Here is a 26,421-nt window from a genome sequence, read left to right on the forward strand (position 1 = left end):
CAAGATGAGGGAGCATAAGAAGAAAACGACCCAAATTTGTTGGTTTTCGAAATATACATTTTTTTCTGAAAAATTTGACAGTTACAGCACCACTCCGAAAAAATCATAACTCATAGACAGTAACAATTGAAAATGTGAAATTTCACAGAATCACACCTTAAGCATCAAAGTCAAGAACAAGTCCATCGAATTTTCGAAAATAATTTACAGAGTGGTCGAAATTTCCACCTAAAATGGAAATCATACACTATTCTATTATTTTTGGATACTACAAAAAATATATCAAATTCATGAAGAATGTCCTATACCTATACCTAAATTACACCCCTGGCAAGATATATCCGATTTTGGGAAATATTTGAAATGTAAATCATTCGAAGCAATACCAAACCAAGAAAGCTTTGAAAACAAATGAAGTTACAACAAATATGTCAAAATTTGATGCGATATAATTGTATTTCGTAGTTTTCTATTTGTGTGCAAAATGTCTCGTTTGGGGTATTCTAATGAAGATTTCCTGAATTTAATAATCATTTATGGTAAATGCAATAAGATAATGGATAGACCTTTTCGTGTTTTTGCAAAAAGATTTCCAAATCTACACAGACCCAACAAAAATATTCTAAGAATACTTCTAAGAAACTGCCGTGATTTCGGATCTTTTTCATCTGTCATCAACAAAAAAAAACACTCGTAAACAATGAGGACATCGAAATTGTAGTTTTGGCCTACTTCACAGCCTATCCACAAAATTTGTTGAAAGACACAGAAAAGTCACTTAGAATTTCATGTTCGTCAATAAACCCGATTTTAATCAAACATAAGTGGCGTCCCTTCAAATATCACCAGGTTCAAAATCTGAAACCTCACGATTTACCTGCACGAGTGGAATTCTGCGAATTATTTCTTATCAAGATACAGGAGGACCCTGAGTGCATGAAGAACATGATATGGACAGATGAAGCCAAATTTGGCATAACCGCTATAATAGTCATTTTTGGGCAACAGAAAATCCAAATCTCGTTCGCCAGCGCAACTTCTAGGATTCATGAAGTTTTAATGTTTTTTGCGCTATATAAAGGAAGACCGAATTTTATGTTTATATCTTTATGAAGAGAATTTGAATAGCGATAGATATTTCTATATAATTAGGAATGTGGTTGGTGAATCCATAAGGCATGTTTCTGAACAGTACCGTTTCAAGTTATGGTATCAGATGGACGGAGCCCCTGTACATAGTACTGATACCGTTGCTGGGTTGTTGAATGGGATGTTCGAAGATCAGTGGCTGTGCTACAATGGGACAATGGTCTTTGAACATCTGTTGAAATGAACCAAAATAATATTTGAATTTGAAGGAATTAAGTTAAATTCTAGAATTGAAGTAAAATCTAACCTTAAAAAATATAAACAAATTAAAATTACTGTATTAGATATCAATAAACAAAGATATAATTCATCTCTCTTATAGTATTTTATTTCAATCTATCCATTTTCATGTTGAGTTACCTTTTAACAACGACAGAGTAAAAATTAGTCCATTTGTTTTCAAAGCTTTCTTGGTTTGATATTGCTTCGAATGATTAACATTTCAAATATTTCTCAAAATCGAATATATCTTGCCAGGGGTGCATGTTAGGTATAGGACATTCTTTATGAATTTGATATCTTTTTTCTTCGTAGTATCCAAAAATAATAGAATAGTGTATGGTTTCCTTTTGAAAAAATCGTGTTTGATCAGTTTTCTAGATGTTATGTTTTAGGTGGAAATTTTGACCACCCTGTCAATTACTTTCGAAGATTCGATGAAACTGTTCATGACTCGATGCTCAAGGTGTGATTCTGTGAAATTTCACATTTTCAACTGTTTTTGTCTACGAGTTATGATTTTTTGGAGTGGTGCTGTAACTTTCAAACTTTTTAGAAAAAAATTAATATCTCCACAACTAACAAATTTGGTATAACGAAAAGAGACCGGAAGTTGAAAATATTATATTTGAGAAGGCCATTTTGAATCGTTTTCCATATATTTCTAATGAACGCTCGTCGTGAAAGACCCTGTATACTAAATCAATGAGTTGACCTCCGTTTTCACGCGTAACATAAGTGTTGTAATAAGTAGATTATACTCAGTGAATGAGATGGCTACTTCAGTTTTCTCACCAGTAAAACAAATGGGCTAATGTATATTTCTGTTAACGAAAGATTATTATTCTTAATGTATGTGACGCTCCCAAACACCAAAGACATTCGTTTACCATTGATACTTTGGTGAAAATGTGTTCACAAATGATGGGAGTTTCTAAATCATCGATACATAAATTCGAGAATGAGAGCGAAAATGAAACCATGAAATCATATGAAATATTGAGTTGAAAAATCAGTACATTCCTTTCATTTCAAGAAATACCGACCCTCGATAATGATAGACAGAAACTTCAAGGGATTAAATTTCAGCTGGTCGAAACAAAACAGAAAACATTTTACTGAAGGAAAAATCATCCTAATAGATAACTTGACTTAACGAAGAATATATCGCTGAAAGGATATATCAAGACAAAACATTACAAGTTCACGTAAAGTATTTTAAGGAGGCTGTTCTGCCGACTGAAGTCGCCTCTTCGGAAAGGAAAACGACTGATTATTTTCCACATTGGAAACTTGATGATTTTGTTGGGGGCGGTTTATTGATGTTTGAGTCGAAGTATTCTGGAGATTGCCATGATGACGTGAACTGCGATGTGTTTAAAGAATATTTTGCGCCAATGTTAGACCTCCTTCCATCTAACTCTGTAACTGTATATCATTCCAGAGAAGTTGAAAGAATACCAACTTAGGCATGGAGAACAGCGAATATCATCGAGTAGCTTCGCCGAAAAACATACAATCTGATAAAAGTATGGTTGAAACAGAACTATTGTTCATAGTATGTTCAAAGGAAGCTCATTTTACGAAATATGTAGAAACGAAATATTATTACTCTGCCTCATCATTGCGAATTTAATTTCATTGAACTTGTTTCGGCTCAAGTAAATTGATTCGTTACAAAAATAAATACGACATTCATAACAAAAAAAGTCAAAAACTGTCAAAACTGACGATTCCGAAAAATTATTGAAAATATTATAAAAGGGGAGAATAATATGTGAAAATTAGGTCATATAGATCAGAAAATTTCAGAACCTCTAATAAAACATTCGACGAAAATTCATTGGATTTATCTAATAATAACATACCTACCATAATTTTTGCATCTGCATATACCTAATATCTTCTTGAATAACATTGTAAATGATGATGTAAATCAAGTGAATGATATGCCTATATTCAAATTGAAATGTTATATATAATATTTGTGTATACTTAGTTATTAATTTCAACAAGTATTTTTGACTGAATACTGAAAAGTACGGCACTGTAGGTAAAAACCGTCCAGATCATTTATTAAATGTTTAATTTGCGACTCATTTGCTATTCAAACATGGGGTTGACCAGCTGAAGAATTATGAACTGCCACTACCATCTTTGGCAAATTTCAACAGAACCACAACTTTTTTTCAACACTCTGTGAGCTTTCTGTATGTATCTGTTTGAAGGTGTTTGACAATGTTCCGTGGTGTATTCCATTGATTTTGTTAGTTATACATTGATTTGAAATCCCTGAAAAAATCTATAAAAATTAAAGAGATTAGCTGAAAAAATGTATGTTTATTTAAAAAGTAACAATTATATCAAGCAATGAAACTGTAATTACAATGAAATAAAATTCGAGTAACAATTGAAAATTGAACTAATAAGAAGATATGAAAATTAAACATTATCAACAAGAAACGAACAATGAAAATTAAAAGATTCCAAGACAAGGTCAATCGAGTGCTTTCACCAATTCCCTCTTCCCTCTCGCCGCTTCATTGGTTTTAGCGGGAGCTGACCGTTTGGCGGGAATTGGTCGTGTTCCGCTTGTTTATAGGTTTCCATATGTTGCGTATCTCTGAGCCAGCTTGGCTAAATGCGTTGTGGACAACATATATGCGGCTTCTTCCAATTTTTTCTGGAACCTATGTTCCTCCTTGTGAATGATTTCAGCTTGAGACCACTTGATGTTATGTTGATGAATCCAAACAAGCTTTGCCATTCCTGATTTGCTGGTGTCTTCTCGCTGGTGTGTTTCTTGTGCCCGGAATGCGAACTTTCAATTGCCTCTTCGTTTCACCGATGTATCATTCTCCGCACTCGCAGGGTATCCGGTAAATGCAATTCTTGGAATCGCAGTCCACGTTTGGGGGCCTGTATATAATATTATTTTTGGAATCTCCAACAATTGCCTGACAACTTATCTCGATATTTCCCTATACCTATCTGTTACCGTTTTCGAAATAAAAATTAATTTCAATTTTTTTCTTCGAAAATCATGACTTATAAAAATGCCGATATCTTTTAGTTAAGAAGTACTATGATATCGACATTTGGTTTGGAGTTAGGTGATACTTGGACACTTTCCACACGTCAGCCTAATCTCCGTTACTTCAATACAGGGTGGTAAAAAAATACAGTTTTTTCGTTTGCTTGAAAAAGTTGCTGAAATTTGATTATTTTAAATGGAACACCCTGTATATTATTGAAAATTCGGAAAGCTGCTGAAATTTGCTTTCTTACTATGTATATCATACCTATACCTAACTAGTCAAGTTTCGGACTTAGGAACATTTATTTGTGAAAATGTCCCTTCAGAATGGTATTTCCATTCGGTATTTGGTAAGCAGGCCATGATTACTATTTGACAGTAGCGTTGTGACATTCTCCTAATAATATCGACATTTTCGTCACTTCAGAAGTTGCAAATACCTTCAAAACGATGGAACAAAACTATTCAAACGAAGTTCTTATGAATTTGTTTATTATTTTTGGACAGTGTGACAAAATTATCAGCAGAACATGTAAAAAGTTCAATAAAATGTATCCGAATCTACCGCCAATGAACCTCAAGAAATTTATACGAAATCAGAACAATTTCAATATGTTTGGATAAACTTTAAAAAAGCACCAAGAAACTTGAAATTGGAAATATTGATATGAATAATTATAAAAAAGTAAAACAATCATGTGGAATATTTCAAAATATGTTCGAATCGCTGGCCGTTCACTTCCAAGCACTTTAATATGCGGGTGTTGACTGCTTTCGTGGTGGCAGATCTGATTTCATTGGGATCCAAATCTTCAAATGTTTGGGCAATCCTTTCTAACGATTCATCTCTCGAACGCACGGGTATTTTGTAAACTTTTTCTTTAAACATTCCCCACAAATGAAAATCTAATGGATTAAGATCGGGTGATCTCGCTGGCCAATTCCATGGTCCCAAGCGCCTCATCCACCGATCGTCAAATAGTCTATCCAGTTCTGCGCTCACTTCTCTTGTGCAATGTGCAGGAGCTCCGTCTAGTTGGTACCAACAGTTTCGATAATCTTCGAGTGGCAGATTATCCACGAAACTGTCTACAGTATTCTCCAAAATATTCAGGTAGCTTCTGGATGTTAATGACTCCTCGTATATCACGTACCTCAATTTGTTGTCCATCAACATGCAGAAGACATTAAAACTAAATTTTTCTTGAAATCCGGCTTCTTTTGTGAAGTAAGGATTTTCACTGGACCAATAATGACGATTTTTTCTATTGAAAATCCCTTCTCTCGAAAATTTCGATTCATCAGTCCAAATAATTTCATTTAAAAAAAGTGGATCTTCTTGAATGCGTGTCAACAACATTTCACAAAATTCTATTCTCTGTTGAGGATCTTGAGGCTTCATTGCTTGAATTTTGATGAATTTATAATCATGCATTTTATGTCTTCGCAAGATTCTTTGAACCGATGAATATTTTATACCCAAATCTTCTTCAGCACTTCTTATCGATGACTCGGGAAATGCGTGAAAATATGCTAAGACATTAATCTGGTTGTCTTCGAAAGTTACGGGTCGAGGCAAGTTTCTTAGTGCTTTTAAAGTTGATCCAAATGCATTGAAATTGTTCTGAATTCGTATAAATTTCTTGAGGTTCATTGGCGGTAGATTCGGATACATTTCATTGAACTTTCTACATGTTCTGCTGATAATTTTGTCACACTGTCCAAAAATAATAAACAAATTCATAAGAACTTCGTTTGAATAGTTTTGTTCCATCGTTTTGAAGGTATTTGCAACTTCTGAAGTGACGAAAATGTCGATATTATTAGGAGAATGTCACAACGCTACTGTCAAATAGTAATCATGGCCTGCTTACCAAATACCGAATGGAAATACCATTCTGAAGGGACATTTTCACAAATAAATGTTCATAAGTCCAAAACTTGACTAGTTAGGTATAGGTATGATATACATAGAAAGAAAGCAAATTTCAGCAGCTTTCCGAATTTTCAATAATATACAGGGTGTTCTATTTAAAATAATCAAATTTCAGCAACTTTTTCAAGCAAACGAAAAAACTGTATTTTTTTACCACCCTGTATTGAAGTAACGGAGATTAGGCTGACGTGTGGGAAGTGTCCAAGTATCATCTAACTCCAAACCAAATTTCGATATCATAGTACTTCTTAATTAAAAGATATCGGCATTTTTAGAAGTCATGATTTTCGAAGAAAAAAATTGAAATTAATTTTTATTTCGAAAACGGTAACAGATAGGTATAGGGAAATATCAAGAAAAGTTGTCGGGCAATTGTTGGAGATTCCAAAAATAATATTATATACAGAGTGTTCCATTTGAAAAATCAAAGTTGCTACTGCTTTCTAATAGAAGCGGCAATACCGCATTGTCGAAAATATTTTAGTTGGCTAGAGAATGTCCGAATATGCCCTCCAATAAATTTTCAAAGTGATCCGTTGTCTGGTTCACCAGAAACGTCTAATGTGCCATCCACCGTGAATCAGCCTGTATATGGAGTGGTTTGAAACTCTGGCCAATGAAGAAGGCCACTAGAAGACCCGAGTCTGGTTGAGATACGTTGACGACACCTTCATGATATGGAATCATGGGAATACAGAACAAGACACAATGGGGAAGGAAGTCCACAACGAATTGTCATCCTTAGACGTATTGGTGAAGAGGACCGACACTGAATGGGAAACATCTGTATACCGAAAACCCACTCACATCTGAACCAGGAATCCAACCACCATCATTGACAAGATCCTAGTGGACCGTGATTTCGGGCTCTGTAATACAAAGGAAGGTCCCGAAAAAAAACTAGGCATCATCAAAAGTGACCTCCAACTAAATGGTTACTTCAGAGTGATGGAGAAACAGACTTTGGCTAGAAGACAGCAAGAGCCTTACAAGGAAGAGAAGCTGCCACAACCAGTACTTGTACTTTCCTACATCAGAGTATTTTCGAAAAGGATAAAGAAAATTGGATCCAAGTATAACATCAGAACCTGCTTCAGATCTGATAACACTATCCGTAGCAGCCTCATTAAAACCAAGCCACCAAACGCGGACTGCGATTCCAAGAATTGCATTTACCGGATACCCTGCGAGTGCGGGAAATCATACATCGGTGAAACTGAGAAGCCATTGAAAGTTCGAATTGCTGAGCACAAGAAACGCACTCAGATAAGAGGAACCAGCAAATTAGGAATGGCAGAGCATGTTTGGACGTATCAACATAACATCAGGTGATCTCAAGCTGAAATCATCCACAAGTAGGAACACCGGTTGATGAGAAAATTCAAAGAAGCCGCATATATTTAGAGATACGCAATATATGTAAACATATAATCAAGTGGAACACGCCCAATTCTCGCCAAACGGTCAGCCCTCGCTAAAACCTGTGAGAGGGAAGAGGAGATAGGTGAAAGTACGTACTCGAATGATCTATAAATAGTCATATCTCGGAGTATGAACATTGATGACCCCAGATTCCGAGAAAGGGACAAACACCCAAGGCCGACAAAGCAGAATCTACAACCGCCCCTACGAGTCGTCGTCAGGCGACTCCGGTAAGCATACTAATCAGACTTTCTTTCAGCAAGTTCACCGTAGAACCACTCGACCGCGATTCAATTAACCTTAGATTCACTGAGGAACGCCCGACGTTAATAACATTAGCCACCGGTTAGTTTTTGGAGGCCCCCATGCAATAATTCAGTTAGGAATAGTCATGACATTTTTATCGATCGCGAAAGAATAGCACCTGACGGCTGACTTTCGACCAAAGGAAGTCAGATGTCAAACTTGTTGAAGTGCCCATCAGTAAGTTGAGGACCGCTCGGATAGCGGAGGTGGATGGAATGGGGAAGTAGGTTTTCCTCGCTAACGAGCTGGGGGGGAAGCTTCTACTTCAGGGCACTCAACCCGGGAGGGGGCATGGAGGTAACAAGTTCAGTCATCACTCGAAGTCAACAATCGAAACGCCGAGAAGAAACTTGGTTTGGAATCTTTTAATTTTCAAACTTCATTTCCTGTTATTAATTTTCAATTATCATTTCTTGTTAATTGTTCAGTTTTTAATTGTTGATTGTATTTCATTTCATTGTTATTTCAGTTTTTTGCTTAATATAATTGTTATTTTTCAGCTAATCTTTTAAAATTTTTATTGATTTTTCAGGGATTTCAAATCAGTTTGTGTCATATTAGTCAATGGAAGTTCGAACTAATGAAATGCATTCTGAATTCATTATGAGCATTTATTACTTCTTACTATCAGGAAATAGAGTATAAACAACGCTCATCTTCGAAATGGGATACGACTACAAAAAAATAAGATAAAATAAACTATTTCAAGATTTTATGACCCACAGCAAAGTCCAATTACCACCTTTCGTCCAGCATGGAGAGTTCTTTAGAGAAAATGGTAAACTTTTTATGAACTCCTTCCTTTGTCTCCAGCACTGCTTTCCACCTATGTTCATTCCGCTGTCGATCGTTCCAATTATAAACTTTCAGTCTGCTTGGCCGCAAAACTAATCGAAACCCTCCGAGAGAATCTGATCCCGGCATCGCACCCCCCACACTGTGACGGCGTCCCTTTCACCGGCGGGATCATCAATCTGCGACCCACCTGACGCTGCCTGCCGAAGGGTGGAGAACATCCCTCATAACCGCCTATCTGCAACAGGCATACGCATAACTACTTGTTATTTTTCGGACCAACACGTAGGCAATATCGCGTAGTATAAGATGCTCTGGTATATTAGACGTCGAGGGGGTTCAAGGCAGCTAAATGCCGGATGAACATGGTTGGTATACCAATATATTGAATTCCTCTTTGATTAATTTCGACTTTACAGTGAAATATTCGATGGGTCTCATGTAACATTTCATTTCAGTGGTGATCATTAGTTTTTCAGATTAGATACGCCATCTGTTCATGAGAAACATGAATGAGTAATAATTTTAACATGCATGGTATCAGGATATATGTATATGCAACAATTTCTCAATATTAACATATCTATGATAATAGACAGTGACGAAGTTCTTGACTGGTGAATATTTCTAGAAATCATTGTTTGAACATCTTGTATTATATTTGAAAATTCTAAAGACAGGTAGAGGGTCATAAATTAAGAATCGACAATCACGAGAAGTAGCGACACGCAGCGATGAAATTGAATGTCTGGGACTTGATATTGACTACAATTTACGCTTTCGTTTTGGTTTTGGTTTTCTACTACTCTATCTTGATTCAAAAGAAAAAGTGGAAAAGGAAAGAAGCAATCGATTTTAAAAGTAGAAACTCTATACATAAATGTGTAGATCATGCGGAGAAATAACTTTCAGACTCAAACTGGAAGAAAGAGCCCTCCTGAAACAGATACTTTCATGTAAACATTGAATTACACGAAAGAAGAATTATTTCGAAACAAATACTTTTATATGAACACTGAATTATACAAAAAATATTTTTTTCTACTTATTTTGTATTCCAAACATTCGTATTGGAATCAAAATCACATATCATTCACAGAATTTCTACACAGTATACTAAATGAAAATTAAAAAATTTTACTTACATGGAATATTGTCATCCTTAGTGGTAGACATCGATGTTTCGCCGTGAGACAAGATTAGGGCTCTTCAGTACCAATCTGAATAATATTATGATTCAATACTTATCTGAATAATATTATGCGATATTTTGATTTTATTCATATTCAACTACTGCGATGTCCCTTGTCTCGATCAAATCACATCATCGAGAGTATATAAAGTTCAGAATGTATGTACAAGATTGATTTCTGGCTTGAAATTCAGAAATCATGTATCTCCTATCATACAACAGATTGGGTGGCTGGAAATGTTTAACAAAAGAAAGTTGCATCTGGCTAACTACGTTCATCACCTCAGTATAAACCAACGAACTCGATATCTCCTGAAGAGGTTGACGTACAGATGCGATACACATGACAAAAGTCTCAGAAATCGAAATTAATATTCTATTCCACAGCATGAATATATCTATAATAATATCGAAGAAAATATGAAACAGTTTTCTTTATTATCTTACAACTAATGAATATTGGGAAAAAATCCTGAATAAACAATGATCTTGAAATCAAGTAACCAAATAAAATTCATCAGAATATTTTTCGTTTCACTTTATTCTGTAACAGTTCGTGATTGAATATTCAATCGAATTCTTTGAGAAAATATACATTTTCTTGTACCGATATTTCTCTTATTTGTTTGTTACTGGATTATCTATTTCATCATTTTCCACCGGTCCTCCATCTACTAGTTTCGATCGAATGTTATACCTATTGCAATGTGAAATTGTTACAGTATGATATGAACAACTTGATGATATTTTATATTGTTTTGCAAGTCACATATTTTTGGTTGGGCGAACTTGAATAAATCAATAAAAACCTACTAATAAAAACTTTTTACCCATTCAAACTACATCGGGAAATAAAAAGACAAACATCAGTTCAATCAGTTAATGAATTTTTCAGTTTGATGAACTGTTAGTATGAATCATAGCCATAAAGAAATGCATCCACTGAAATGAATTCAGTAAAACTTCTTACATTCCTGAATTCAATCCTGCACTCATTTATAATTTCCACGTGCTGGGTTGAACCAAGTTTCACTTCGAATGAAGTATAAATTCTACAGGGAAAATCTCTGCAGAATTCCTTGTCATGTGAAAAAAAGCATTCCGAGACCTGACAGTTTCCGTTAGGATATTATGTGGGTAATGTACTTGTTGTTCAGTTCCCTGAGGTACGGCAAAGGACAAAAGAATCCCACAGGATTCACAAAACGCAAACCGAAGCTACTATCGACTTTTTCAATGGCAGGTTACTGAACGATGAAAATGTGTCTCCTGGACATTTTGTATCAGATATTTGTGAAAGAATCGTTTTTACAATAACGGGTCAACTCATACAATAAGCTGAAGTTTGTGACTGAATTTTTTTTGGAGAATGAGTATCATAGTTACGGATGACGACTGGATGGTTCGAATTGTCCATCATAACCGACATCTCAAGATGTCAATTATACTCAACTTATAATTTGAACTGTCGATTATGTAGAAAGTAGATTCAGTTAGGTGATTCCACATATTTGTGTGATTGTGCTTCTCCAAGTGCTGTAGATCGGAAAATGTTAGATGACATGTCTGCCAATCATGCTCAGGAATTTACCAAAAAAGTTGTGCCTTGTCAAAATTGAAAGGAAAACCATGTTTTGTATCGGCAAATATAATTGAATGCTGCCAACAGGACTTGGTCTGGGATAGACATTTAGATTCTATGTTGGATGGTCTGTTGAAATAAAATTACATAAAACATTTCAAAGACGATCATCAGTCATCCATCTGTGATGCATTGAAAAAATTAAAAAGAAATGAAGTATCTAAACACAAAAAAACGTAATATGGGAACTACAAAAAAAATCAATCACCTCAACAAAATCCTTTGCACTCGGACAAATCCACATGGGCTGAAACGGCACTTGAAGATTCCAGGAGCGTCGATAGGAATGTTTTGAAAACTGTTTCTTCAGGATATCCTCAGGAAACCACCAACCAATCAAGAAAAAAAGGATCTACGACTATACAAAAATCTGAATGTATATCTCACCAGACATAAAAGCAAATTATACAGAAAACAACTCCGCAAGCATACTCCGGAGTTGGAGTCGGAATAATAATTAATGTGTGCTTGTGGAGTTTCCTGGCTCTGTCTGCACGTAGTGCAGTGAATATCTCACTGAATTAACTGCAGAAAGATTCCATGACTGGATTCCATGACTAGATTCCAGACAAAGCGGCGTTGTCGCTTCTACTATAAAGTAGCGGCTTCTTTGATTTTTCAAATGGAACACCCCGTATATAATCATCACTTTGTCAACAAATTCATATACTATTTGCCTATACCTATCTATAACCGTTTAGAAGATATAAATTAATTTCGATATTTTTTTACCAAACATGAACTTTTATAAATGCTGATAATCTTGAACTCTCTTGCACTAAAACGATCAAATTTGAAATGGAGTGGAGATACTTTGCAGATACTTTGACCTCATGAAAAAATGAGTGGAACTCAATTTTTTCAAATGGAACACCCTGTATATTTCAATATTTTTGAGCTCTACATCCAATTTTAGATTAACTTTGTTCAGATAATACTATGTCTATTTTGAACCGTTTTCGAGATAAACTGTTTCAAACGGAAACTGAAGTGGTTTTCTTGCTCGTTTTTTTGAATTCATCACTTATTTTGGATATTCAACATTTTTTTTATACTTAGTAATATTTCTTTTTGGTTCAGTTTTTTAACTGTCTCAGATCAGTCAATTCGAAATTGGTATGTACCTACCTTAGAAAAAGTTACAATTTGTATACATTGAGGTGTTGGTCTCTAACGTACAACAGTACACATTAATATTTTTTAAAAATGTGCTTTTGAAAATTAAATAAACCAATTATTTAACGTCAGACTTTCGTTGGTGGTTTTGACTGATTGTGATAACTACCAATTATAATAGAATAATGTCAAGATTAGGTTACAGTAATGAAGATTTCTTGAATTTATTATTAATTTATGGTGAGTGCAATAGAATTGCAAGTAGAACATGCCGAGTATTTCATGAAAGATATCCACAACTTCCGAAGCCGAATAATAATGTGAAGAATCGACTACTAAAAACCTGTAGGTTGAATGGAACCTTCCGTCCAAAAATCATTCGTAAGAAGATTAAAGTGGATGATGATGACGATGGTATAACAGTTTTGGGATACTTTCATGCATTTCCAAATGCTTCTCTGCACGAGGCTGAAAGGGAGATAGGTATACCCTACGTGACAATTTGTCGAATTCTTAATAAGCATAAATGGCATCCCTATAAGTTCTACTGTGTCCAACATTTGAAAGAGACTGATTTACCTCGTAGAGTGGAATTCTTTGAATGGTTACTTGTCAAGACTCAAGAGGATGAACATTTCCTTGACAATATCATATGGACAGATGAGGCCAAGTTCACAAAAAATGGAGTTCTCAATAGACACAACAGTCATTATTGGGCGCCAGAAAATCCCCATGTTGCCCGCCAAAGGGGTTTTCAAGAAAGATGTCCGTTGTCTTTGGGGATGAGGTCATCTTTCGCTGGTTCCTCTTCTTCCTGAGAGACCTGATGTTCCGCCTCTTGAGCGTCTTCTTCGTAGTTCGGGCTCGAAGTCGTGGTGCCTGTGTTTCTTTCTACGTGTCCTAGGTCCTCGAACGCGTCATCCAGCTGTCTGATTTCGGGGTCGTCCAGTTCATGTTTTTGGTATTCATTCTGTTGGTCTCCTCTTAGCTCCTGCCGTTGTCTCGATTCGTCCGTTTCTCCGAAGTCGTCTGTTTCAGGGGTGGCCATCTTGAACGATTCAGATGTCGTTGTCTTTTTGATCTGGGTTAGCTCATCTGTAAAATTTTTCTTCGCCTCTGGAAAAATCATATTAGTGTCCCAACCCCTGGTGATTCTTCTCCTCCCACCCGTGACTTAATTTTTCCCAGCTCCTAAGAGCGACCTTTTATCAACGGGTACTTCACCTTGGTGTTTTAAAGATGGCTCGATGTCGATGGTGTGTTTCACTAGATTGGTAGCTTCCAAGCTTTTTTTTTCCGTCTCAAAAATATCCTGGTATGTCTCTAGGAACGAGTGGAATCTTTCTTTTTCTTCAGTAAGTAAATGTTGCAAATTATATATAGGCACTCTTCCTTTTTCTGGTTGAACCACATTTTCCACAACCTTTGCATCTTCTACCGTCAGAATGGGGGTATTCTTGCGAATAACCTGGGACATGGGAGTAGTGTTGAGAATTCGAACGACAATCTCTTGCTTTTTCGACCTGGCCTTTACCAGAACCATCACAGTGTGGGCAGTACACACTCCTAAAGGTAATTTGAGCGGTTGACAAAGCTTTTCTCCGGCGGAATTCCGGATATCCACTGGAACGCTCACATCACAGCCAGAAAATGATGGAATCTCTAGTTTTTGCTGTATTTTAGTCACGTTGGGACCCCTGGGACGTTGACTAGCAGCTGAGATAGTTTCTGGAACTACATAGCTATTTTCCTTCATGGCCCTTGGGTTGTCGCTTTCATCTTTGGTGTCGTCGATCTCTTGAACTACCTGAGCCTCTTTCATTAGGCAATTTACAGTCGTTAAATAAATCGTTAGCAGTCCGACAAACAGGTACCTCTGTCAATGCGCGAGAATCTATTGGAGGGGTACAAACACTCTCACGCTCCTTTCCTGGAGAATCACTGGGCTCTTCAGAGTACTCCCAAAACTTTTCCTTTTTCTCTTTTTCACTATGTACAGTTCCGTTTTCTTTAACTAGGGTAGATTCTACCGACAACTTCTTCGACATTATGATGATAATTCTTCAAGCCGCTATGGTGTTGGTAATGGTCCGACATAGGAATAGTACATCCGCTGAGTCTGAGCAAACCACTATCGAAGTCTATTGTTGGTTTGAATTCATCCAGAAAGTCCATTCCTAGCAGTCCGTCGGAAGGAAAGTTTAGCTCGTCTCCGCAGACTACGAATTCATGACGTATGCCGCAACCGGGGAGTTGAAAACTAAGTCCCACCGTTCCTTCCTTATTCAAAATATTACCAGATATGTCGGTTATAACCGACGTTGATCTTCTCTTCACTTTCAATTTAAAATGTCTAACCATCCTTCCTTTTACGAATGAACCGGATGCACCTGTATCGAGAAGCCAGGTCGTTGCCACTCTGGAGATGAAAAGCTCTATGTATTTAGCGTTGCTGGTATTAATATGGCAAATGACGATGTTAGACGGTAAAGGTTGCTGTTGGTTATTCCTTACGTAGTGGGCTGATTGTTCAGACCCTGGAAGTTTAAAGAATAGATCGATCCTTCCTTTCCACAATGATAACAAAAGAATTTATAAGGATTTCTGCATCCCCTCTTCACATGGCCTTCATCTCTGCAGCGGAAACAACGGTTTTTCATGTATGGATATTTGTCCAGCGCATTTCCTCTAGCTTCAATATGGTTGACGGTTCGTCCGTTCCGTGAGTTGCTATTCCTTTGGTTTCTTCTTGGTCGACTACTAGTTGCTGGTTGTCTCCAACTATTCTCCTCTCTTACTTCTATGCTCCGGATCGCAGACACTCTAGCATCGTATCTGGTCTCTTGAACCATCCTCGAGACTACTTCTTCGCATGCTTCGGCCTCTCTCAAACACTCGGCAAGATCGTAGAATTCTCCGTTTCTCAGTACTTCAATACGTTAATTAATTTAGGAGTGAGTTCTTGAATATATTGAAGGGATCTGAATGCATGACTATGGTTTGGTTTTTTGCAGCATTATCTTGTGGAATTTGTGATATGCTCTACTCGTAGAAGATATGTTATTTGAAGTATTGAATGATAATTTGTTGACTGAAAGAGTTGGATAAGATTTGTCTAAAAATATTCGTTTGAATACATCATGAAATTTCTGAAATGAATTTTGATGTGAAAGTCATCTAATTCGACTTTTGAGAAATTTTATGGAATTTATTTCTTTTTTCATCTGTTGGTATGAATGATAATGGATGAGTATATCACTACTTGTTGATTTTCTGTACCATTTTGTATTTTGATCAGTTCTGATCCACTTCATATCAAGGAAACATACGCTTCTTATCCATTCCTTCTTTAACTCTGAATTTCATAGTATCATTATACGAGTTGAATACTGAAAAACATCAATCTTTTGTGTTGGTGCTAACGAAATTAAATCATCAACGAAACGTTTTTATTGCTTCATCTTAAACATAACTTGATAAAATGGATAAAATATTGGAACCCATGGGTATACCATTTTTTTCTTAAATACATTTCCATTTATTTGTACTGAGTATTGCCACGCTCTCAAATGAGTTTTCTAGTTTTTTATCACTTCTGTTATTCATTACATAATCTTACGTATCCTTCCAAAAACTGAATGAAAGGGATTTAAATGCTGACACGAGATGGCTTCTAACTTTAATTTTATACATCTTCGAAATGCTGTTTTATAGAACACAAAAAGGAATGCATTGCAATTCCTGTACGACTCGATTTAGATCAATTCAATGTTTTTAAATAGATTTCGAAAGGTTGACTTTAAATACATCGTCGATGTGTCTCGATAAGCTTTCCAAGTGTCAAGAGATCGCGCTATAAATAAATCCGGAATGTTTGAAGTGAGCAGGGTGACAGTAAAGTTAGTTGAAAAATAATATTTGGTTTGGATCTATAGTAATAAGTGGTACCCGATTTTCATAAAACTAACAATCACGTCTCCCTTACAAAATTATTTTATGAATCCCAATTCAGTTTTTTGCCTCAGCTAATCACTTATTTTGTTTGGAATGGTGACACTCTTCCATCTAGATGTGTTATTGAAGATATACAGCACACATAATCGTACTCAAAGAGTTGTTAATAATTACATGTTGTTTATATGATTGAGGTTGTTGAAATTCTTTCGAGAGATATGATAGATGATATTAACAATCACAAAATTGAAATATTGTGCCATTATAGAGCCATTGCTAGTCCGAATTAAAAATAATAATTGAAATAGCATCATTACTCTCTGGATATTTGGAACATAATAATATGAGGTTTGTTGTTGGTGGAATGTCAAATTATCCCTATTTCTGTGATGAAATTTATTCCAGAACTGATTATCACAACTACTATTGGACGGATAAACACTGTAAACTCATGAATATTTATAGAGAAATGGTCATTTCAAAAAAGTTCAAAAAATTCTCATTCATGTTTGATTTTTTTTAAATTTGTATATGCGACTCGCCCGGTTTCGCACGGGTGCAATGCTGATATTGAATATAAATCAACACACCGAAAGTTTAAGGACATGGAGAAACAGTGGTGAAAATATAACTTTATTTTATGAACGTGCCTTTTTCCTTCGTGGCTGGCGCCCCAGTTGAGATATTTGAAAATTCTTGCTTATTGAACTTCTACAACATAAAACGAACATATACAAAATTCCAGCCTCCATAAACATAGCGGTTTGGAAAAACCGTGATGAATAGGTAAATTTCATATATAAATATTCAGTGAAGGCGCCCCAGTTGAAATATTTGAAAGTCGTTCTCATCGTACATCTACGACATGTAACGAACCTACATACAGAATATAGCAGTACGGGACAGAGAAACATTGATGAAAAGGTAATTTTCATATGTGAACGCTCCCCTCTTATATTCAGGGGGCTCCTCAGTTTCAATATCTGAAAATCCTACCTTATTGCACATCTATAACATGAAACGAACCTGCATACAAAATTTCAGACTTCAGAAATATGGCGGTACGGAGAAAAAATGTTGAAAAATTAATTTTCATATGTAACCGCTTTCCTTTTACCTCCATTGGGGACGCCCCAGTTGGAATATCTGAATATTCTTCCTCAGTGCGCATCTAAGACCTAAGAAGCACCTAAAAAGAACTTATCAGTTCGGAAAACAGAGACGAATGAGTGTTAAATGAGTGTGTCTCGCATTCATAAGTATATATTATTGAAATAGAAAATAGCAATAATTTTATAATTTGTTCGTATGATCAATAATGGCTTACTGCAATTTCAATAAAAACAGAATAAGTGATGAAACGGCTATTTTCCAAACAATTACAAAACCTCTCAATAATTTGAACATTTGACTTGTGGAATATGTTTTAATTTCATTATTAAAGTATCCATTTTGTAAAATTAAATCTGACATGAGTTATCGTTAGATCTTCAAGTCGACGTAATGATTTGAATAAATGCTGTAGATGATTAGCAACAATGGTTTTGCCTGAATGACAAGTATTTTCACGTACCCAAACCAAACCCAACATTTTTTTTGAAAACCAGAAAGTTTACAACATTTCATGTGATGACAGGGGTCACAGAGTACAGAAACCCCTATAGACAGAACATAAAACCAATTTGGACTAGACCAAACAGATAGGAACAAATATACCACCCAAGAATCCGGCAAATTGGAGAATCAATCAAAAAATGAAAGAACACGACATGTATTGTTCAAATATTCCGAGAATATGAAGAATAATGGTCTGGAAAAAACCGCAAACAATCAGTAATGAAAGAAATGTTTACCTCAATTTCACTATATTTCGTGAAACAAAATTTATTCAGACACTTTACCCACTGCTGTACAACCAAAGAGGTCAAGAATATGGTGATATTAATTCATTGTGAACTGTCATAACGTCGACCCGGAAAAAGTGTGTCACATTTGCGAAAATAGCGAATTCGATATTATTGGTGCGATCTCATCAAAATGTTTTCTAGTTTTACAGGAAAAAGTGTCACATCTCAATTTTCACAAACAAACAAACACTGGCAGCACTTGTGACGCCACCCTCATGTTACAAAATCGCGTCTGTATTGAGAGCAGTACCGACCTATTTTCAGTTGTGTTCTGAGCTTTGTCGGGGATGGCCGGTTTTGCGAAGAAAGAGGGTAACATTTGTTGATGTGATGTATATAGTTTTTTCTGAAGAAGAGTGCTACATTTGCTGCTTAAAACTCTTCGTTATGGAAATGTGAGTATATATTTTCTTTTATTTTCTGGACAAAATAGTTCCATGTGCAATTACATACTCTTCCGTTTTGTGTTATCTGCCTAATGAGACGGTCTTCTCCCTAATTTACATAATCTACATCATTACATCTGCACATGTGACAGTCTTTACTTGAAAATTACTTGAATATTAGGAAATGAGGTGATTATAATACGCTAATTAATGAAGTTTAAACAGTTTTACACTGAAATAATTTTCAGTTTTACGGTTAATGTTGCATACTCTTTCATTATTTCCGTTAATATTTTTAGGAATCCGTTGAAATCTGAAAAATGTCTCTCAAGAGGGGCATTGATATTGAAATTGTCCAGGGAACAAAACCACGAAAACTACGATAATACAGGATCAGAGTCCCATACAAAAGAGCCTAGACAAACTTTGTTGTGTACAGAAGCGTCTGAACCAAGTTCAGAAGGTTCACAGAACATTATTCCTTGTGGTGAGTAAATGTATTTCGCTGTATTGTTTTTATGACCAACTTTCTTTTTTTCCAGATACTAGTCCAATAATCATTTCTGCTAACAAATGCGACAGAAATTCTCAAGTTTTGGACAATCCACAACAAAATTTAGAAAGTACTTCAACGAGCGATGGTACGTCGGAAGGTAAATTCGTCACTATTCTCCCACATTGTTTAAGGATTGAGCCAACGAAATATTTTGGAGATAGACATTTCACAATGTTATGACAGATATTTTACAAATTCAAACTCTATTTCAGATGGTAGCGATACAACAGAATCCGGCAATGATCAAGATATTCAGCAACCTACGGACATCTTGGAAACTTTAAATTCCGATGATGCAGTGGGCGATCCTGACTATTCTGTTTCATCTGAAAAAGAAACAAGTGGAAATGAAAATGATTATATTTCCCAGCCAAAAAAACGAAAAGTGCTCAACAAATGCCGTCAACCAGAAAAAAAGTGAGGAAACGAACAAGAAATATTGAGAATTGAAGGAGAAATGTGTTAAAATCTAACAGAAATAGCGGACAAAGCTATAAATCTGGGCAAGCTAAAAAGAAAAGAATGGTTGGGTGAAAATCGGCGATGTAGAAAGACCTGCTACCATGTTCCAAGTGTAGGTTTAAATGCACAACCAAAATATTAGAAGATGAAAAGAAACATCTGTTTGAAGAATATTGGAAAATGGGATGTCTTGAACGACAAAGAGCCTTTCTGTCACATAATATAACTACCATACAACCCACTTATAGAAGGGTGAAACTAAAAGGCGAACCTTGTTCTCTCGAAAGTGCCTTCAATTTCGAGTTCGGTGGTGTGAAAAAAAAGGTTTGTAAATTATTCTTCACATCAACTTTGGGTATGAGTCCAAGAGGTGTAAGAACTGTTATTCATAAACGGAAAGATTCTAATATCATCGGAATTGTTGCAACAGATGGAAGAGGCAAGCACTCTAATCATAAAAAGGTATCTAAATCTTTGAAAATTGAAGTTAGGAATCACATCAATGCTATACCACGTATTGAAAGTCATTACTGTTGATCAACAACTTCTAAGGAGTATATAGAAGGGGGGAAAACAATAACACATTTGTACTATTATTATAAGCAAATTCAAGAGGTAAAACATTTACCTTTCGTTAACTATATGATGTTCAATGATATTTTCAATCGGGAATTCAATATTGCGTTTTTCCAACCAAAGAAGGACCAATGCGTGACATGTGTTAGTTATGATAACGCTAGTGATGATGAAAAACTTGCCATGCGCGATGTATATGAAAATCACCATGAAGAAAAAGATCTATCTCGAAAAGAAAAAAAAAACGACAAAAATAGTGAAAATCCTACAATAATTTATGATCTACAGGCTGTTATGTCCTGTCCAAATGGCAATGTATCATCCTTTTATTACGTATCCAAGTTGAATGTTCATAACCTGACAATGTACAATTTACTCAGACAATTGTGGTGGACAACAAAACAATCGGTGGTGGGACATACTCAAAATGAAGGAGACCATATTCACTCACAGATTGAGAAAAATATTCAAAAATATTGGAAAGCTTTCCCAATATTTGTTCCTGAGACATATTTCACCCCTATAAGAACTTCAAGGAAAACTGGTAAACCATACTCGCTTATAGAATTTGACCATAACAACGTATTCGATTTAAAAAATTTGAGCAACCAAAGTGGAATGGATGAAAAAAACCCATAAGGAAGACTGATGGCGAACAGATTACAACGTCAAAAATTTATATTGCATAATTCAGAAATGAAAATCCTACCATGTTCTTCTATGGAACATCCTATAAAGATGATACTTTCGAAAGTGTAGACTTGAAGAAAACTGAACCAACCCAAACGAGATCCAAAAAATCTACAGGAGATGGATTTGCAAATATTCCACTTAAGAGAGCCTACGATAATAAAATAGGAATAACTGAAGCTAAGAAGAAAGGTATTTTATCATTATTCAAAAAAGGAGTTATTCCAACGTACTATCTGGATTTTTTCAATAGTTTATAAAAATATGTCTGAATGAATGAATATGTCTGAATGGAAAATCAACTTCTTGCAGTTTAATCTGTATTTATCTACGTTCTTCTCGATAGGATTTTTTTTATATTTTTGTGACCTTTCAGTGATAACTACTGATAACTACTAAGGATTTATTTTTTATTTTTTTTGTTTGTTTCTAGTTACAACGATTGCTGTTATATCAGTAGGTATTTCATCTTGATCCTAAGGAACATTGAAATTGTTAATTTTCGTGATATTTGTTAATCCCAAGGATTGTAGATATTTCATTTAAAATAAATGTGAGCATTTTGAAGGAAATAATTTTTTTTTCAAACATTTTACCCATACGTTTGGTAAAAATGTCACTCTTTTGAAAAATATAAATTTCAACCAACGCAAAGTTTTAAGAACAAGAGCGACAGTATATCTCTATACTCCGACATTGAAATTATCGTATAACTTGACAACTGTCATATTTTTTCACAACAGGAATGACAAAAATATTTTTTCTGAATATTAATAACAGAAATTGAAAGAAAAAAAACTCCGAAGTTTCAAATGCCTCTCGTGTAAAATTGACAAATTAGAAATTATGACGCTCTTTTTCCGGGTCGACGATATGTACTATTCCTTCAGTTGGAGCGCGTTTCCGAATCATGTTCACAATGTTGAACAAGAATGAATAGTGTGGTCTGTTGGCCTTCCCCTGTTGTCGAGTTTCCAGGCCTTACTTTTGTCTTTCGTTCTCAAAATATGTCTAAACATAACCTTTAAACTTTGATGATTTTTATAATATCCGGTTGTCCATACATTCCATTGAGTTCTTCGTTGTTCCTTCTTTCTCGAATACCAGCTCTCTTTCCCAGACTTCTAAGTTATTTTTCATTCCTTTCGTCAACGTTCACTTTTAGTAGGTTGACGTTACTGTGGATCCAATAATCATTTGATAAATTCTTATTTCAGCTTTTGATCTGCACAGTCTCATTATATGTCCTGTACATATATTCCTTTGATCTCCATTTCATTGGAAAAAATGAGTATCGATTTCAAACCCTGCCGATAAAAATTTTTTTGTATTCGTTAAAGACAAATTCAATTTTGGACAAAAGTTTTTAATTTCCATCATCGCATGAATATAAAATAATCTGAATCATATCAACATCTCAGTAATAACGAAAGAAATATGATGTGAGTTAGGAAAATTGCGGACAGCAGCAGACGTCATTATATTTACATCATAAAAAATTAAGTGACTCACAAATCACAAAACACTCGCAATGTTTTATTTCGCCGGCACACTTCATCATCTGTATCAAACAAATAGTAAATTTGGGCACACATTTACACGTGAAAATTAACCGTTTGTCAGTCTCTCCCTCCCAACAACAACTCTCATGTCAAATATTTCAAATGCTAATGAACCTTATAGACACCTCATTTGGACACCACATAAAAAACTCTTATGAGTTGTCATCCAGTTTCAAACTATAATGTCAATATGAAGGAACAATTTTACTATTTGAAATGTTCAACATATTGAATGCTGCTAATGAAAATTACAAAAGTAAGAACTCATCGCGATGTAATTTCTTGTCTGTTTTTATTCTTCTCACACAACCTTAGGTTGAAGAGTAACAAATCGCAACTCAATTTTTTGAACCCAAACTCGAAAAGAATGGAAACTAGAAGATTGGTCAACGTAAGGTGTGGTGGATATACTCTGTTGTTGAGCGAAGAAAGCAAAATTTCAGGATTACGTCTGAGAACTAATTTTATATCAAGCGGAAGCGTATGATCCATTTTTTGTAGGGTCACTTATAATATCTTCAACTATTGGAATCCGAAGATCCATTCATGGTTTGCTGATATTAAGTTTCTCTTTCTAACGGTCGAAATTATTCCAATGTACATCGATTCATAAATTCTCTCTGAATAAAGGCGGATAATACCTTTTTGTTGTGTATAGGACTTCGTTCAAAGGCATTGTCATGAATGACTTCTGGCAGAGAGTGGTCCGCAACTATCGATTCGTGTATATTGCCATAGCAGCAGATTCTTCCATGATCCGTTAAGGGTGACTCAATGCTATTTTAGTGGTTTTGATATAGTAAGAGTAATAACTGCATACTATCCGGTATACTCTTGATATATTTGATGAATTCCTGGGGTCTTCGACTGACATGATACTACTTTCTGTCATTTAGTTGACTTTAACTCCATATTTTCTGGTGATCCATTCAGTACGGTTCATCAAAAGGCTCATGAATTGCAGAAAAGTTTTATAACTTAAAGTACGTTCTAGTTCCAAAATGGAATGTTCCTGGTTCGTGACGCTTGGTTGATTTTTCAAACTACCCAGAAATACATTTTTCAAATTATGTCTTTCATTTGGTGATCATTCCGGTTCACAGATACATCTTGACCTCTCTACCAGAGTCTGGATAACCTCTTCTTTATCGCGGATGGTGGTGCGATATCGATCAGTATTGATAGGTTTTTATATTCATTATGAAACATTTTGCAATTTCTCTATTTCTCCACTTATACAATCAGAAAAGCGATTCTTTCATCTCATATTTCATAATCATGAAATAAAATTTTGTGTTTCAGGAATTCGTATATTCAGTCAGTCAAACCGTCGAATCTTACAGAGCACAAATTGTTCCATATGACGCCATTGTAACTCCTTCTCTTTGCTCATTCAATGTCTCGTCTCAGAGAAAATATGTTGATGTTATTCTATGTTCAAATGAGGTGGTGATATCTGAATTGAAAACCCCGCTGATGAGTTCTGCTAACAAGGACTATTGTGAACAGTGTAATAACATAAAAACTCACGTACACGTCTAGTTGATTTAGTTTCAAACCTTGATTCTTTCTATTGGAATATGCAGAATTTCTGATAGATGATTCTGTTTTTTACTGGTTATTGTAGCAGGCTTCATAAGTGCTTGGTGAGCTTATCAGGCGAAGAACCTATAACACTGATGATTGGCTTCAGTGGGATATCCGTCTTGTGAAACTTTGTTGACCCACATAACCGAATGCATCAGTTCTTTGTATTCCTCTTTTTCATATTCAAGTGGATATATTATCCACAAATGAGTTGCAGTAAAAATTTGAGTGAAACGATGAGACTCATCACAAGTTGAGAAAATATTGAAGTTTTTCAAAACTAAGCAAACGATATAGCAAATTAACAAAATCATAGAGCTAAATCAGTCAACACACGATGTACCTATATCCCACAAATGAGTTCAAAATTATGGACACAATAAAAAAATCAAAACAAAAAGAGTCACTCGGAGATGATAATATCCGATCAGAAACTTTGAAAAAAGTAGCGAATGAGATATGCTCTGCGCTTATATTTTTATGTAACAAATGTTTTTATTCTGGGTGCTTTCCACAGGTTTCAAAATATGGATTGACCAAACCTTTATATAAAAATGAAGATGAATTGAAAATCAGTTATTATAAACCAATGTCTTTATTGTCCAATATTTCTCAAATTTTGGAACGAATAATGAAAATCAGACTGACTAAGCTTTTGTTTGAATTGAACATCCAGCCATTCATGAACTCACTACAATTGTTTATATTTCTCTAGATAAAAAAATACCCATACTTGAAATACTTAAAGACCCCTCCAAGGCTTTTGACACTGTATGTCACAAAAACCTTTCACGAAAGCTCAATGAGTATGGTATCCGTGGGAATACATAGGACCTATTTTTCAGTTATTCATCAGATCGCGAAGAGAGTGTTGGAATTGATGGTATTCTGAGTGTTCCCAGAACTGTGACTTATGGTATTCCTTGAGGCACTGTACTAGGGCCAATTTTTTAACTATCTAAATTATTAGTCTGTTTTCTTCAGATACCACTGATCAAACTATCAATTTCGCCGATGATACTGCCATTTCGTACAATACTTCAACTCGGCAAAATATGAAACAAACCATGGAAGATGATTCTCCTGAAATTTTGAAATGGTTCCAATTCGATAAATTACCTGTATGACAATTTTATTATTAATTAAAAATAAAATGATTACGTCACAAGTCCATGAACATTCTCATAATACACAAAAAATTATTCTATATTTTTACTCCTATGTAACAAAACGATCAGACAACGAAATGCCAAATACCTGGCACCTAGAATATATAAAAAAATACCTTATGAGTCCCAGAATATTGAAGAATTTTGAAACTTCATCAACTTAGTGGATTTTCAAGACGGGACGTAATATTTTTAGTAAAATTATAAATTCCAAATGAGTATATCATTTACCGAAGTGTGAAATTTACTCTACATGTGGCTTATGAAAAAACCCAATCATGATTTCAGTCGGAAAGATCATTATATCACCTACAAACAGTTTGTGATTTTTCTGTTTATTCTGTTTTAAATCTGTTTTAAAATCTGTTTTTCCGTTAACCAGCTGTCGCACCCCTACGAACGACAACCCTCAGAAGTCGAAACTTGTGCGAGCTAAGGATTAACGAGGTCTTACCTTTTAACGTGTGATTCCTAACACGGGTTGGACGATAGCAAGTGAAGATCGATCGTTCAGACTAGGGCTTGAACCACCGACCAACACGGCAGTCAATTCGAGTGAGTGAACAAATCACCCACGCCGAACCGCTTGGCTACCGACTGACTATATATTTGTTTCGAGTCTCAACTACCTATTATAAAACGTATTTTGCAATCAATGCAAATGAGTTTGTAGTTCCAAGATACTCGGTCAGTGAGAAAATCTCAAAATAATTCGGAATTGGTCACGACTCACATTTCCGCAAAAATCTAATAACACT

The 26,421-nt window shown here is 35.3% G+C and overlaps 2 protein-coding genes across 3 annotated transcripts in view; both read left to right on the top strand.

The window, feature by feature from the left end:
* LOC111505991 (CUGBP Elav-like family member 1) overlaps positions 1–26,421 on the top strand; it is a 901,046-nt gene that overhangs the window by 279,624 nt on the left and 595,001 nt on the right. The window lies entirely within an intron of this gene.
* Positions 18,239–20,918, top strand: LOC141486087 (uncharacterized). Its single transcript, XM_074183799.1, has 3 exons — positions 18,239–19,070; positions 19,361–19,548; positions 19,604–20,918. The coding sequence occupies exons 1-3, from the start codon at positions 19,006–19,008 to the stop codon at positions 19,795–19,797; spliced, it is 447 nt and encodes a 148-aa protein (XP_074039900.1). The 5' UTR covers positions 18,239–19,005; the 3' UTR covers positions 19,798–20,918.

Source organism: Leptinotarsa decemlineata, unplaced genomic scaffold (assembly GCF_025532065.1).
Source record: "Leptinotarsa decemlineata unplaced genomic scaffold, Ldec_3_MD MMD2_tig00026345_RagTag_RagTag, whole genome shotgun sequence".
Lineage (NCBI taxonomy): Eukaryota > Metazoa > Arthropoda > Insecta > Coleoptera > Chrysomelidae > Leptinotarsa > Leptinotarsa decemlineata.